General features: G+C 38.3%; 1 protein-coding gene across 6 annotated transcripts in view; it reads left to right on the top strand.

The window, feature by feature from the left end:
• ARHGAP10 (Rho GTPase activating protein 10) overlaps positions 1-14,933 on the top strand; it is a 156,076-nt gene that overhangs the window by 134,821 nt on the left and 6,322 nt on the right. For 2 of the 6 annotated variants that reach the window (XM_075035107.1, XM_075035088.1), the window contains 2 exons: positions 8,531-8,662; positions 10,126-10,217. In XM_075035107.1, the coding sequence (XP_074891208.1) occupies positions 8,531-8,662; positions 10,126-10,217 (224 nt within the window). Of the gene's footprint in view, positions 1-8,530; positions 8,663-10,125; positions 10,218-10,337; positions 10,418-13,440; positions 13,586-14,933 lie in introns of all 6 variants that reach the window. The other 4 variants (XR_012651564.1, XM_075035099.1, XR_012651565.1 and 1 more) reach the window with 4 other exon arrangements.

Below are 14,933 nucleotides of genomic sequence, written 5' to 3'. Positions count from 1 at the left end.
ATTGAGCTATCAAACCAAGAGCGAGGGGAAGAGGAGGACAAAAATACAAACATGTTGTGGCCAATAGGCTGTAGTAGGAGGAGGAGGGAAGTCTGAATTTCATGGAGAAGGAAAAAAAAAAAAGCAGTAGGAGAGGACAGGACTTAACAAGAATAAAAGGTCAGGAATTACTTATGTAGGATTTGCCTAGAAAGGAAAGTGGGTGCTCAGTAAGCTATAGTGTGAGTTCAGAGCGTATTAAGACACTGTACACTCCTTGCGTGAATACTTAGTGCTGTGTCTGCTTTAAAAGTGGACGAAGCCTGAACTTTTGTGTAAGGATGCACTTAATACAGTGCAAGCTTTTTACTGGTGTTGTAAATTGGCAATTCTTGTTTAAGGTGTTGATGTTGCTACTTGATCCTTTTTCTCACTTCCCCAATTAGTGCATGTGGATATGGTTTGTGGGGTGGTAGTATTTGTTTCTAACACTTTTTTGGTGAAGACTGTAAACCAGCTTAATTAGTTCCCTTTATCCAGCTCATAGTTGACCCACACAGCGAGTTATGCCAATGTTTCTGTGAAATACCTTGTAGCGTCACATCACGGCATAGAAGAGTACACACAGAATATTAGTATGAAGCATGTAATGTAGTGAAATTCATCCCCTGGCTTAATTTCTCTGTCCTACGCAGCTTCTGGTTCTCCTATTGCATTTGCCCAAAAAGTAAATAAATCTGCCACATCTTTTATGTAGGAGGCTTGATAGCTCTTTGCTGGAGGATGTGACCCTGACATTACTTTCTGCCTTCCTGATTGGCACTCAAAATTATGCACCTTAATCACTCAGATTTTTATTCCTATGGTGTAAAAACCTCAAATTTTTAATAATTCAACATATGTGGTTTCCACAGAGGAGTTTGGGATTTCTGATATTAGGAAGCTGACTGGCTTTTCTAAGCTAGTCCCCAAGCTGTTTTGATAATAGTGATGGTCTTGGATTTTGGAGATGTGTATTAGAAGGGGTTATGGATAGCTCTTAAAGTGCAATTGAACTATGGAACAATAGTCGATCTTCTCTTTTATATGCAGTTGAAAGCCAGTGATATGTGGTTTGACTTTCACCCTATTATATTATGGCTTTACACATGCAAACAATATATAGATACAGTGATAGCTAAACTAGGTATATAAATCTGTGTCTAATAAATATATCTAAATAAGTGAAGGTACAGTGTTAGTTAGAGCCTGTAAAATACAACAATTTTTTTCATTAATGTTCTCTTGCAGTGAAGTAGGTGATAGTGCAAAAGATGCAATATCAGACATGAAGTGCTATAATTCAGTTAAAAAAGGGCAAAGGGAACTTCTTTTGTGGCTCTTGTGGTTTGATTACAGAATTTGCTACATGGCTTTGTTTACCTGTATCAAAATTGTTTTCAATCTTCAGCCTGCTTTATATTGTTTAGGTACTATTAAAATACTTTTTTTCCTAATTCTGTTTTATTATGCATTAGAAATTATTACTCTTGAGCATAGTTTTGGGCTTTTTAACATTTATAGCTAACCTAATCTATGCCAAAAAAGATAATTATTGTAACTGATGTCTCCTCTTTCTTTGAGAAATAGAAGCATATTGTGTCTTAAATCATAGGACCTTGTATTTGAATCTGTCTGAAGTTCCAGGTCCTGCAACAGATTTTCTTCAGAGAAAATATTACTTACTCTGTGTTGGCTGTATAGCCTGCACGCACTCAGCTCCCAATGCATTTTGAACCCGTATAAAGCTTGGGCATGTCCTACTTCCATCTTCTCCTCCCAATTTCTGCACCTCCTATGATGCTTCTGACTGAAGTGTTACCTTTTTACATCTGGGTTAGGTATTGGACTCTCTTGCTCCCATGTCTGGTCTCCTATGTGTCTGCGTGCTCACATCACTAACCTTTCTTTTTTCTGAGGCGCTGCCTTGACAAGAGGTCCTTCCCTGCAGCTGTAGAGCCTATATCCTCTAATCCTAGCAGAACAAGTCATGAGGCAGCTACTTCCTATTATCTTAGAGGGAAAGGAGATAGTGTGTAATACTGGTCTTGAGAGCATTGAATTGCCTTAATTCACAAACTCAGGCTACCTGTAGTCATTCCAGAATTTCAGAGTAAGGACTAGTTTCTCTCACCTTCACCTTCAGTAATCAGGATGGTGGTGTTCATCAAGCTCTTCACTGACTTCCCAGCGGGCCAGAACCGTTTGTTGATATAAAGTTTTGTCTTCAGCCTTTTCTGCAGTGCTGGCTATAATGGCAGCTCACCTCCGATGGATTAATGTAGGTTTCCCTTATCGCGATGACTGATTCATTGAAAGGTGGATTACAAGTCATGTCCTAAAACACTGTGGACTGCCTTGTGTCTGTTTTCACTTGACCTCGAAATGAACCAAAAAAGCTGAACACTTGGTATTCTCTGGACTCGGTATGTGTTGTAATTAATCTTTCTGAGGATCTTTTTCTGATAAGGAAAGATTTGTTACTGTAACTGGCCCATTGTTGTCATGAGATCTATTTGTGGTTACAGTACAATGCCCTATGCCAGGACTTATCTACAGAGCTTACAGACTTACCCCTCAGTGCTGGGTTTTCAGAATTGCATCAGAGTCTTCCTTTTTGGTTGGAAGTCCGCTACATTATCTGCATGATCTCTTCTTCAGTCAGATCATGAAAACTCATGTCTTGTTCCTCAGCTGGAGAGTTCATTTTTGGGATCTGTGACTGCAGGGTCTCTGGGTTCCTAGGGAGCTGGAATATGGTGACTTCTGATGGTTGTTCTGGATGGAGCCACAGTGCAGGATGTGGGGTGGCCTTCCTCAAGAAGATGATACTCTCTGAGTATGTGTTTACCTTGTCCCCTCCTCTTTCCCTTCTGCCTTTGGGGTTTTGCAACTGGAAGGGATGGAAAGCAGCCTGTCCCTCAAACCTCTTCACTGAGTGTGTATATGAGTGGGGGTCCATGGCTTGTTAAAGCAGTTACATTTCTGGGCTCAGGATAGTAAGACTCATAGTTTTCAAACTGAGTCCCACCTTGGATGCTGCTGTAGGAGCATGTAAGATGCAGTCCTGACAGTCCAAATACTGAAGGTACTCAAAACCCAGAGGAGAAGTAGAAGCACCAATGTAAATAGCTTTTCAGGAATGTGCAAGGGACCAGTGGCCGAGGAAATAATCCAGTCTTTCTTTCATTACTTTTGCAGTTCTTTATTGGTTCTCCCGCCACTAAAGTATTCTGTTACCCAGCTCAATGGTGTATACGTGCTACACTATGGGCATCGTTTTTGGGTTTTTAATATCCGCAGAGGCTTTCAAAATGGTGATGGGAGCCATGCTGTGCAGCATCCTGAGCACTTTCAGGGTCTTTGTGATCAGGCTCGGAAGAAGCTACCTGTTCTTTGTGAAATCTCAGGCTGTTCAAATTCCCGGTGAGCAAACTGATGTTAAAAGAGCCATCAGATGGCAAGGGAGAGCAGAAATAGTGGTGTTCTGCACATAACTGAAGCCTTGGAGATAGTTATTAATTTTGTTTGACTGCTGAATGAATTCCCATCAGCCTTGTTACATCTACATCAGTAGACTGCATCTATAGTCTCCTTTAAATTGGATAGTTTCTTTCTGTACTTTCTGGCGGTGGTGTGAATTTGCAGTTTTACATAAATGAAGAGTGACTTCAGTTTTAGTGTCTTGAAAAATTTTTATAATATGTAATGTTATCATCTTATTTTATTAAAAGATGATGCTCTAACAGCTGCAGAAGGCACAGTCCAGGTACGTAGTAGTGCTCTTTGCTCATTGTGCTTATTTTGCAGTTTGTTTTTTGTTTCAGCTGCCACCTCTTCAGTGACTCAGCAGTTTGAGAGCTGGTTTAGCGGAGCAGGCACTTCTTTTTGTACCCTTTTGTTATGCAAGCAGAGCAATAGCCCTCATTTTGCAGCGCCTTTGAAACAGGCATAATATAACTTAGTCATGTGGCTCATACAAAATAGACTTTGCCATCTCCTTTTCTTCCAGTGGGCTAGGCAGCTGGGCTTGACAGCAGCACCGCTGTGTGAGCACAGGGTGTAAGCGGGATGTGTGCTCAGAGCAGGGTGAGATGGGGATGCAACCACTGTGATGAGCTGAAGTTTCTTTTTTTTAATTCTCTTCTTTTTTCTTTTCTTTTCTTTGCATGATTCCGGGGAACACAGCCCCCTCACTTTTTTCCTAAAAGGAACAGTAGTATGCTATAAGCTTATAGAGGTACATACTTCATTTTTGCTTTGTCTGAATTATCATTTAAAAATGCTTTAACTTAGGACAGCTGCTGTAGACGTTAGCTTCAGATTTACCAGACTGGCATGAAAGATCATTTCACTAATGTGTTAGCTGCTTCGCTGAGACTTCACAATCCAAGTTTAACAAACCCTCTATTTCAGCGCTGGCTGATGTGTTCTGTATAAATGAAGGTTCAGGAATATTGCGTGCATGTTACATAGTTTAAATTTTGGGGGTGGAGTTTCTTTTCAGAGGGAACACGGATGAGGAAAATCTGTCCTGTTTTGTCTCCAGCTTTGCTGCAGCTAGGACAATTTCTAGAATTTTGTCCATAGATTCTTCTGCTCCCCAGCCTCACCAAGGCATAGGGGTTTTAACATGCAGGAAGATCTTTGTCTGGTGGTGGAGAGTATTGGATTGCATATTGAATCAGAAATAGCCGACACCTTTTGATATACTCTGTCGTTTTATAATGAAACCTTTTAAGAACACTTTCATTGAGTTTGTCAGCCAGACACTGTGATACGACAGTCATGGGGCTGCCAAACTCGTCTATGAAACAACCCTTTTTTTCTCAAGAGTTGCAGTGCAGATTCTTTTTACAGAATCTCTTCCTCGCTCTCAAGATAAGAGGCTGCTCTTTAGCTGTGTTACCTTAGGAACCAGTCAGATAAACATCCAATAAAATCTTGTTTTCAGGAGTTTGTTTCTGAATATCAGTACAAAATCTCTAGCTTATTTTCAGTAAGGCCATTTCCCCCTCCTCCTTACGCCCAACGTTCACTATGCCAGACAATATCATTTTTTTCTCAAAGAGATGGTTATGTCAGGCTTTTTTTTTCTTTTTCCCCTCCCCACAGGAAATGCATTAATTTCGTTTTAGCCCTTAGGAGAAAGGATTTCTTCAACATACCTTCTTAAAGTTGAGATGCAATAAGATATGCAATACTTTCTAATATACCATCACTTTGATAAACAAGGCGTGCAGAGCTTTATAGCAAGGTAACATTGCTATCACAAGGATGTTTTCAAGAAAAAAAAAAAAAAAAATTCCAGTAGTTTGTTGCTTACACACCACAACATTGGAACTGATTTTCCTATTGAGTAAAACCTTCTGTTTTAATAATAAAATGAAGTGGTTCCTGAGATAGCCAAGTACAGTAAATAAAAAAAACCCTGAAATTCTAGAATGTGCTTAATATTTAAAGCTATTAATATTTTTTTTTTCTTCTTCTTCTTAACATGGTGAAATTATTGCCATTGAAAAATGTTTATTTTCCCCCTACTGGATCCTAGAACGTGATCTCTTGCTTGGTAACCAGGAGCTGAAAGTGACAGGCAAATTCAGGAGCCGAGCTGCAGTGCTTTCGCTACAGCTGAAATGTATTAAGGGAATTCATCAAAAGTGGGGGAGGGAACAGCCCAGGGCTCCACGTACCTGCACGTCTGGAGCGTTTTTCCACTAAAACTGTTGGAGTGGCTCAGAATTTGTAGAAAACCTGCCAGTTTTTACATGCTTTTATATAATGCTGCCTGGTAAAGGACAGTGTAGTCTTGCTAGTTGATAGATTACCCTTCTTGTTGTGTCTCTGTAACTTGAGAAATAAACATGCCAGGACGGGGATCTGAACATTTTATTTCATCTTCTGTTCCTTTATTTGCACACCTTTCCTCTTTTTTTTTTTTTTTTTCCTTTTCCTTTCTTCTCTCAGACTCAGCGAGAAACCATCTGGTATTTATTCCAAGTATTCTTGTGAATGACTGTTGCTTTCCTGGGTCAGAGGGTATCTTTTGTGTCTTCTCTGTTCTGAGTATTGTTTTGAAATCATTAATCCTGTGTCTTGCACGCAGGCAGTGTGTGTTGTTCTAGAGATGATCAAGTAAATTACATAGATTAATATGATGCATGTTTCAAGGAAATATTTAACAAATGGAAGATTTTATTATTCACTTGTTGAAAACCAAACAACGCACATCTGAGGTATGCGCTAGAGAAGACCACTTGGTAGAATATTCTTGAATCATGATTAGTTTGCATTAGAGACATTTTAATACTCTTCTGGCAATATACTTGGAACATTATTTTTCTATTTTCTGTAGTTTTACAGGTTACAGAAATGAGTCTGACACCAGTCTTAATGTTGGAATTTATTTGAATTGAATAAATAAGAGCACAAGGAAAATGTTTTTTTCTTTAAATATCAGGATTCTTTTAACTGTAATAGTTTAGTCTATGCAAGTAGCATACTTTTATTTAATTCACTTTTGAAAAAGGTTCACCTTCTATGTTACTGAGTTAAAATTAATTCTGCACATATACATTATGTGCAGAATGAGGGAGAAATAATTACTTTCTAGCAAACTTTATAAACTTTACAGTACCATTGAGAATTTTTTTTATCCTCAGTATTTAGAGTAAACAATAACAATGCCGGTATTCACTGTTTGTTTTTCTTCTCTGAATGAAGTCACTTTTAGCGCAAGGTTTTGTTTTACCTGGGGAAGATTTTTCAATGATTACATAAAAATGGGAGGAAGAGGACAAGCTCAAGTAAAAGTAAAACCCCAAATTATGTAGGTGCTGGTCTTCAAAGCTGTGTAATTATTGGAAGATAGAAATAATTATGTAGTGGAAGATTCAGAAGTGGTGAAGCAGACTAGATGTCCTCTTCCCAAAGTTATGCATGAAATATGTTTCTAGTCAGCACAATTCAGCTTTTCATTCAGTTTACTACATTTGATTCCTTCCTTTATTTGGTAAATCTGATAGTTTTAAAAGCAGAGCATGTTTTGATAAACCCTTCTGGTTATGATTCCAGCACATTTATGTTTCATTTTTATTAGTGGAATTAACTGTAGAATGCTGTTTCTATATGCTGTGAATTCCAGTTTTCATCCAAATGCTGCTTGACACAGGTCCAAAGGAAAAGCTATTGTCTTGTTAAATAAGGAATGTGTCATTCACCATTTTATAATGTACTAAATTTAAAAATTAATAATAAAAATAAATGTCTGCTTGACTATGTAATTGCTAGAATGACTATGAGATATATTGGCTAGGAAAATCAGTTTGTAAAAGTTGAATTTGGTTGTAAACCATGTTATGCAAACCAACAATAGCGATCCTTTCTTCTAGAAATTAAATATCCCAGTGCACAAGAAGATTAAAATTAGCTATGTAAGTTAGGTTTCCTGCTTTCTTTTATTCATTTACAGTTATAACTGGGGTGATTGTTGATCCCTTTTTTGCTTTTGGTCAATCCACCTTGATTAGGTGTGTATTTATACCCCCACAAAAACCTTCTTGACTGGATTCCTAGATTTTGGTGGTACTTTGCAGATTTATGCTATCTAAGAGGTTAATCTTGGAATAAGATGAACTGATAAGTGCTATATTGTGAAGTTTGTACTACTGAGTGATGATTCCTGTGTGAAAGCTGTGTGCAAATGATTCTGATTCTGTTTCTGCTTAGGAACTGCTTGAAGTCCAGCTCTTTGTTCCAAAGATATGCTGACATTAAATGTTTGGACTATTTGTTGTTTTGTCCATGCAGTGAAAGAAAGCCTTCCAGTGCTGGAATGCTTTAGTTCTTTAAGGTGTAAAATTAGGAACATCCTTTATGTTGTGGAGGACTTTGTGTGTTTTTCAATGACTAGTAAGTTTTAACTTTGGCTGCTGTTTCTTCTCCTCTTGTGGCAACTGTGTTCAGCCATTAATTTAGTACATATTTGAACAGTGTGTTCGTGAGGGCAGCCACTGAGGCAGTATCTATGTTGTTAGGCGAATGAGATCTCAATCCAGAGCCAGCATCATGATCCCAGTGTTGTAATAGCTGCAGCCTCTTTTGAAATCTTCCCAGTCGTACATGCCTTAGTACAGCACTGTGAAGATTTTTAAATAGATTCATCAAAACTTGTAAAGGCAAAGTGGCAGCTCAAATAATAGCCTGCTATATGCAGTTTCATTGTATCTATCTTTATTAGATAAGGAATGTGGAATTTTGTTTCTTTATTGGTTATGTCATACATCTCAGGTGATTCGTCTTAGCTTAGGATGTAGGGCATGTAGGAGAAAGACTTTCAAGGACGAAATGCAGAATCATATGATGGCCATGTCTGCAAAATCAGCTCAACATTATTATTGGGTTTGAATTTGAGGATCTAACTAGTTATGTAGTTATGAAGATTCAAACATTTTGGTATGAAAAGAAATTTTACTCGCCTTGTTAATTCTGCCTTGCATATATTTCCTCTTAGTCCTGGTCAAAGCCGACCGTCGATGGTCTCATGGATGAATACTCCCTCTGCTAACCCAGCTGCCTCAAATACTGCACCATCCACTTTCCTCTTCCCTAACCCTGCCACAGGGAGTGACAGAGCAGTGGAAAGGTATGATGTGCACTTCAGCTTTTGCTGGTTATTTAATTTGCCTCCTTTTTTCTGTGTCTTTTTAAAAATAGCTAATTCATGTCTTCTCCAGTATGTGAATGATTATCTCAAATCAAGAAATGCAACCTTAGCGATTTTGACAGAATAAAATAATGGTCTACTTTATTTTTCCTTTGAACACCTTCCTTGTAGAAGACACCCAGATTGAGCCAGTGGCTTGTTGGTTAATACCAGCAGACTTTGATTTGGGTGGTTAATTCATAGAGTCTCTCTACTGCAGTGATTCTCTTACAGTGCCTTTTAAAATAGAGATTCTTTCTTTTCTGTAGCCACCCATGTCAAATTTAAGTTTCTCAACCTAGCCTTCTTGCCTCTGAAAGATTTCCCCATGTCTTTACCTGTCTCTCTGGTTTCAGTCTTTTTTTTCACTCTTTTGGCCTGCTTTCCTTCCATCCTGTTTCTGCTTCCTTCCATGTTGTCCATCTTTTGAAGTCCTTTCGCTTTTTCCTTTGAAGGTCTTCACCATCTTAGCTTTTTCCCTCAAGTTTTGTAATATTTGCTTTACTAATTATAGTAGTTGGGTATGTTCATAAATTCTTTCCAACACTTGGTAACAAAATTCCATTTCTCATTACTGGTAGCATTTTGCACCAGAACTGCATTGTCTGTCTGACTGCAAGTTCCTTGGGGCAGGGAGAATCTTTCCCAATGCTTTATGTGTAGTTGTTGTTGCCTGGGCTCAACAAAAGATGATTTAATGGTGTGGGTGCTGTGTCTAAACAAAGCATCATTGGGCAGCAGCAAACTGTCAGTTCACAAAGGCGTGATTAAGTAAGACGTGCCAAAAATACTTATATTTTCCAAGATCTCTGCTTATGGTACTTGGAGAAATGAGTACAATGGACAAATTCATATCGATGGCTTATTACTGAGCATCCTGAGAACACCTCTGAAAGACTGCCTGAAATGTTAGAAATCTTACTGCGTTTAGGACAAAACAGCATCTTCAGCCTAGCCTAGTAATTTTGTATTGTAAGCAAATATGAAAAGCAAATTCTGTACAGTAACGGTGAAAAGCTGAATTGCAAGATTCATGAAGAAACATTTCAGAAGACATAATGATGATTAGTCTACAAATTAAGTATAGTACACTTTGCCTACTATTGATTTAATTACTGATTAGCACTTGGCAAAATTTTAACTGTAGTTGAAAGTCGAATTTAACTACCATAAAAACAAGCGTTCATAAAGTTGGGAGTATGATATTCAGAAATGCCTACAGTAAGCTGTGAAGCTTCAGCTTTGGCATTTGTGTGTATGAATTATAAGCCTGTAATAATGCATGTGAGATTGTGTTTAAAGTTTTAGTCATCTCCAAATGAGAATGGAGAGAGGATGGTTGAGAAAGGCAAGTGTCTTTGTAATACTCAAAAATGACTATAGTTTATAATTTCATTTTTCAGCATTGCTCACCGAAAAGCAAGAGCAGTTTATCCATGTGAAGCAGAACATAGCTCTGAATTATCATTTCAGATAGGAGCAATTTTTGAAGATGGTAAGTACTGCTTGAGTAAATATAAAGCAATGAAAAACAAATTGAGAAAACTGCTAAAACGGCTTTGGATAAAAATACAAGCCTAACTGCTATTCTGCCAACATTGCTGATGGCACACAGTTGGTGACGTAGAAGATTTCTGGTACGCAGAAGCTACTTAGCATGTATTTAGCACTGTGAGGCAATGCCTTTTATATCGGGTGAGTAGACACTTTTCAATTTGTCTAATTTTTCAGCAGCGTTTAAATGTGTTGTAGTACCAAAAGAGGTGATTCAGCAATAACATCTTGGCCTATGAAACTGTTTTTTTAAATGTGAACTATCATTGTAAAATAGCATTTGGGCTTTCATTTAAAGACACGCCCCCCCACTCTGTTTAAGGATTTTCAAGTAGGCAGAGCTCCAGGTAAATCAGGTAATCACTGGAGAGAAAAGGGAGTGTTTATTTTTTGGATCAAGGGGTGCCTTAGTGTGTCTATGTACTTATAGAAAAAGGAATATTCACTGAGGTGCAGAATGAAGGCCTGTGTTGAAAGATTTCTATGGACCCAAATATAGTATCACACATGAACATCCAGAAGGTGATTCCTGTGCTTGAGACTGTGTTGCTTCCTCAGTGAGCTTCCATGGCTCTACTTTTCAGCAACTGCACAGGGACTTCAAACTGATAGGAACAGTTTTAGTTTTTAAACCTTACGCCAATGACTACTGTAATACAAACTCTGAAGATGCAGAAGATGACATTAGAGCGTAGTTTCTTCCTAATTGCAAGGAAGTTCCTATTATAAGAAAGAGATCGTATGGAAAGGCTCAACAGGGCCTGGACAAATTCAGTGATTCTTGTTAACTGAATGAAATTTAATAATAATTCTAAGCAGAAATTAATTCATAGTAACAGCACAGTAAGACTGTTGTTTGTTACAAGACCTTGATAAAAAAATACATTCATGCTAAAAACCGGAAGACTCTTAAGTTTGGCCAAATCTTCATCCAAATTTTGTGCAGACTAGGGTATTCACAGTCTTCTGAGAATTACACTCCTAAGAACCTTGTGAGTATTGAGACCGGTATTTTAGTCTTTCAGTCTGTCTAGAGGCAGGTGGGGTAGTTAGAGGCATACTGGCCTCTAAAGAGTCTGGAAATTCTGCAGTGATGCCTTTTTTTCTTCTCATCCATTGTCAGCTTTTAGCTTGCTACTAGGTCAGAAATGTGATCTGTGCTTTCCAGAGGGAAAGTGGTATTTAATTCTGCATGACCAAACGCACTTAGGGCATGTACTGCCCAGTCATTCAAAGATCACGTGAGAATCTTTGGTTGGATGTCCAGTAAAGGAGTATTCCAAATTCCCAGTTTACATCCAGCAGGAAAAAGAGAAAAGTACACAGTCTAAACCAGCTGGAAAACATCAACCTGCAGGCATTAAAACGCTAACTAAACATGTCTTGTATTTCCCAAAATGCACCCTGTTAACTCTGTTAGCACTGGATCAAAAGCGTGTGTGGGAAAGTTTGTCTCATAAATGAAAATCTTTTCGTCCTGTCCTCCCCAACCCTAGTAGGATGTTCCTAATTTGTTTAATGAGCTGAAACAAATGGGAAGCTCAGCAGAATTTTTTTTCTTTTTAAGCATGTATAACAACAACAACAGAATTGCACAGACATAGGCATCTCCTTCCCCTTCTTTGTGATGCTTATTTTAAAGCAGACAGAGCATAGGACATTCCTGTCCTCTCCCTCCTCCCGAACAAGTAAATAGTAAGCCTGGTCCAGACTTCAGTTCCGCTTGTTTTGCAACAAGCAACTTCCACTTGTGAGGTGGTCTGGGGTCCCCACTGGGTTCTTCCCTACTAGCACCCACTTTACAAAAATCACACTTGATGTTTCCTATTGGAGCTGCCTTGCAGGCAAATCACGTCTGAATCAAGTTAGGTGGGAAACCTTTTAAAGATGAATTAGCTAAATGATTGCTCTTTTTAAAGTCTCTGACACCAGTTATTTTAATTTAAGTTTTTTAAAACATGACTGATAGGGATCTTCAGCAGACATAAAACTGTGTACAGGAAAAAAAAGCTAGTGCATGGGGGAAAAGATCTGATGCATAGAAGAGAGGCATTTCTAATGCAGAACAGCAAGGGCTGCACACCTGTTGTGTTGGCATGGGATAAGAAAGTCTTTCAAGAAGCAGTTGCTTGTGTGTCGTGCATTTGTGCGAGAGCAATGTTAAGATTCTTTTCTTGTGCAAAGAGATTGCTAGAAGTTACAGCAAAGCTGCCGTGGTTTTGGTGCATTACAGCCTCAGTTGAGTTTTTCAGCTAGAGAGTTGGATTGTCCAAGAACAAGTACAGAATTCGACTCGTTGGCAGCTGTGGAGAAATGTTTCAACTGTAAGACTCTTTTTCCATTTCATCATACAAACAAGGTTGGAAGCTTGGGAAAAGGCTGTGTGGATTGCATTTTGAAAACCTAACTGCAATTTCCAATGGGAAAGATCACATTTCCTTAAATACTTTTGTTTTGATTTATTCCACTGTATCCTGGTTATTTTATAGGCACTGTCCTTGCCCTGCAGGGCTTTCAGCCTAACGTAGGCTGTGGGTTGGCAGAAAAAAAGAGGAGAGCGTGCAAGTAATAAGGCAGTAACTGGACGTATGTAATAACTTAATGGTCATTCCATAATGGTTCCCAATAGGTTATGTCATGGATGGCTCTGTCAGTATAGAAGGGTATGCTCATTAAAAGCGCACACCAGTCTCCATATTTGAAACCTCTGAAATGCCTTTTCTTTTTGCACTAGGCACCCTTGTGTCTATGCTGGGATCAGATTCCAGTGAATCAATTCAGGTTCTTTAGTTACTCAATTTAAATTCCCATATGCCCTAATAAAGCCCCCAAATGAAGAATTAAAGTAATAATACATCAATTCTGCGGCTCTACCAATAACCTTAACTATCAAAGTGACAACGCATCAATCAAGTTGACATACAGCTAGTATCAACCATTAAAGTAACTGTTAAATTAATGTCTACTAAAAAGTGCTGCTTCCATTAGTGAAGGTTTTATCTGTCTCTCCTTTCTTCACCCTGCCTGTCTCACTTTTCTAATACTGTCTCTTTCACCTCTGTTTGTTTTTTTTTTCCCTTTCTCTTCCCTCTCTTTTCTGCTTTGTTTCCTTCTCTTTTTGTTTCCCTTCCCTGTTCTTCTGTTTCGTCTCTCTTGGTCCATAGATGTTGATTGCAGCAGTTCTCTCTTACCTGTTGTTATCCTGGATGAATCTTTCTGGCTGCTCTAGCCTGAGACAGGATAATGGCATTTAGTGAAATACAGTCTAGCACCTGTCATAGCTGCTAAATGTAATATTGGTGGAAGAAGGTAAGAGTTTAACCTTTACTCCTGTCTCTATTTCCTGTTTCTAAATGGTGAAAAAAAAAAAAAAATCTGTTTGTGTCTCAGTAAATTATTAGATTTACTAATATTTTAAATTAAGATTTACATCACCTGATAGGAAACTGTATAGAATCTGAACATTTGCATATTCAGGTGTTTTCAATATTGCATGTACATTGTGCTACCCCAAATCCCACACTCTTTCCATCAAAGTGTCATAGAATATAAACGCTACGGTGCCATCTGGTAAGTTAAAAAGAAAAGGCAAAGTTTTCTATTTAATTGAATTGTGTAAGAAAATGAATAATGTAATCTGAACAATATCCACTGGTTTTTTTTTTTTTTTAAATCTTCAATTCAATTTACCTTAGGCTGTGCCAATATTCTTATATCCCGGTTTCTGCAGGCTATATTATTGACAGCACGTAACAATATAATTCAAGTGGTTAGAGGCAAAGCTTGAAGAGTTTGCAGCTGGATAAGGGCACATATGGGAAGAAGTAGAGTATGATCTGAGATTGTGAGAGACATATGCTGGCTGTATATTTTTGTTGTTGTTGAAGCAGATATTCCCAATAATCATGGAAAGAATAATCAGACTGCCTGGCATTGAAACCTTGCCAGCCTTGGAGCTAAGTGTTATTAAATTTCTGGTTCTTGAAAGAGACTGCTTAGAAGTCAGTAAATGGGAATTTCACTAGGGAGAAGTGTTTTACGAAGGGTAAATGGTGTTTAACAACAAAATTCCTTGGCAGTATTGCTAGCAGGAAGGCTTCTTGAAAACTTGTCAAGATAGCTCTCATCAAAGCTTTTTACAATTTTTAAAATCAGCTTTTAGGGGAGATAAAATAGGGGGGAAACTGAAAAAATGTTTTGTTATAGTGATTTTCCTCGGGAAAGGTGTGGCACTGATTGTCCGTACCAAACATAGAAGGAATGCAAAAAGCCGTGTTCACACAGCCCTTGTCATTGCCCTCTATCTTTCCCAGTGTAACAAAGTGCCAGCCTTAGTTAATGTCCCTGGTTTTGACTCCAAGGCACTCTCTTCCCTCTTATTGATGCTGTGGCTTCTGGACTGTCTGTATGGTACTGACAAATGAAGCATTTACATCAAAGAGAAGTAGTACTCCTAAAATACTGTATTGCAACGTATGTGCAAATAATTCTTTTGTTGAGGTAAAAATGAGGATAAAGCTACTTCTTTGTGCACCTTTCGTCTGTGGATTTCAAAGTACTTGGAAACATTTATGTGCGTTAATTATCTCCATTTTACACCTGGAGAAACTGAGTGTACAGGCTGTGGACAGATGTTCTCTTTTTCAGCTATCTCCGT

Source organism: Buteo buteo, chromosome 1 (genome assembly GCF_964188355.1).
Source record: "Buteo buteo chromosome 1, bButBut1.hap1.1, whole genome shotgun sequence".
In the NCBI taxonomy this organism is placed as follows: Eukaryota; Metazoa; Chordata; class Aves; order Accipitriformes; family Accipitridae; genus Buteo; species Buteo buteo.
The sequence above is the reverse complement of the archived record's forward strand: the minus strand, read 5'-3'. Positions and strand labels throughout refer to the sequence as shown.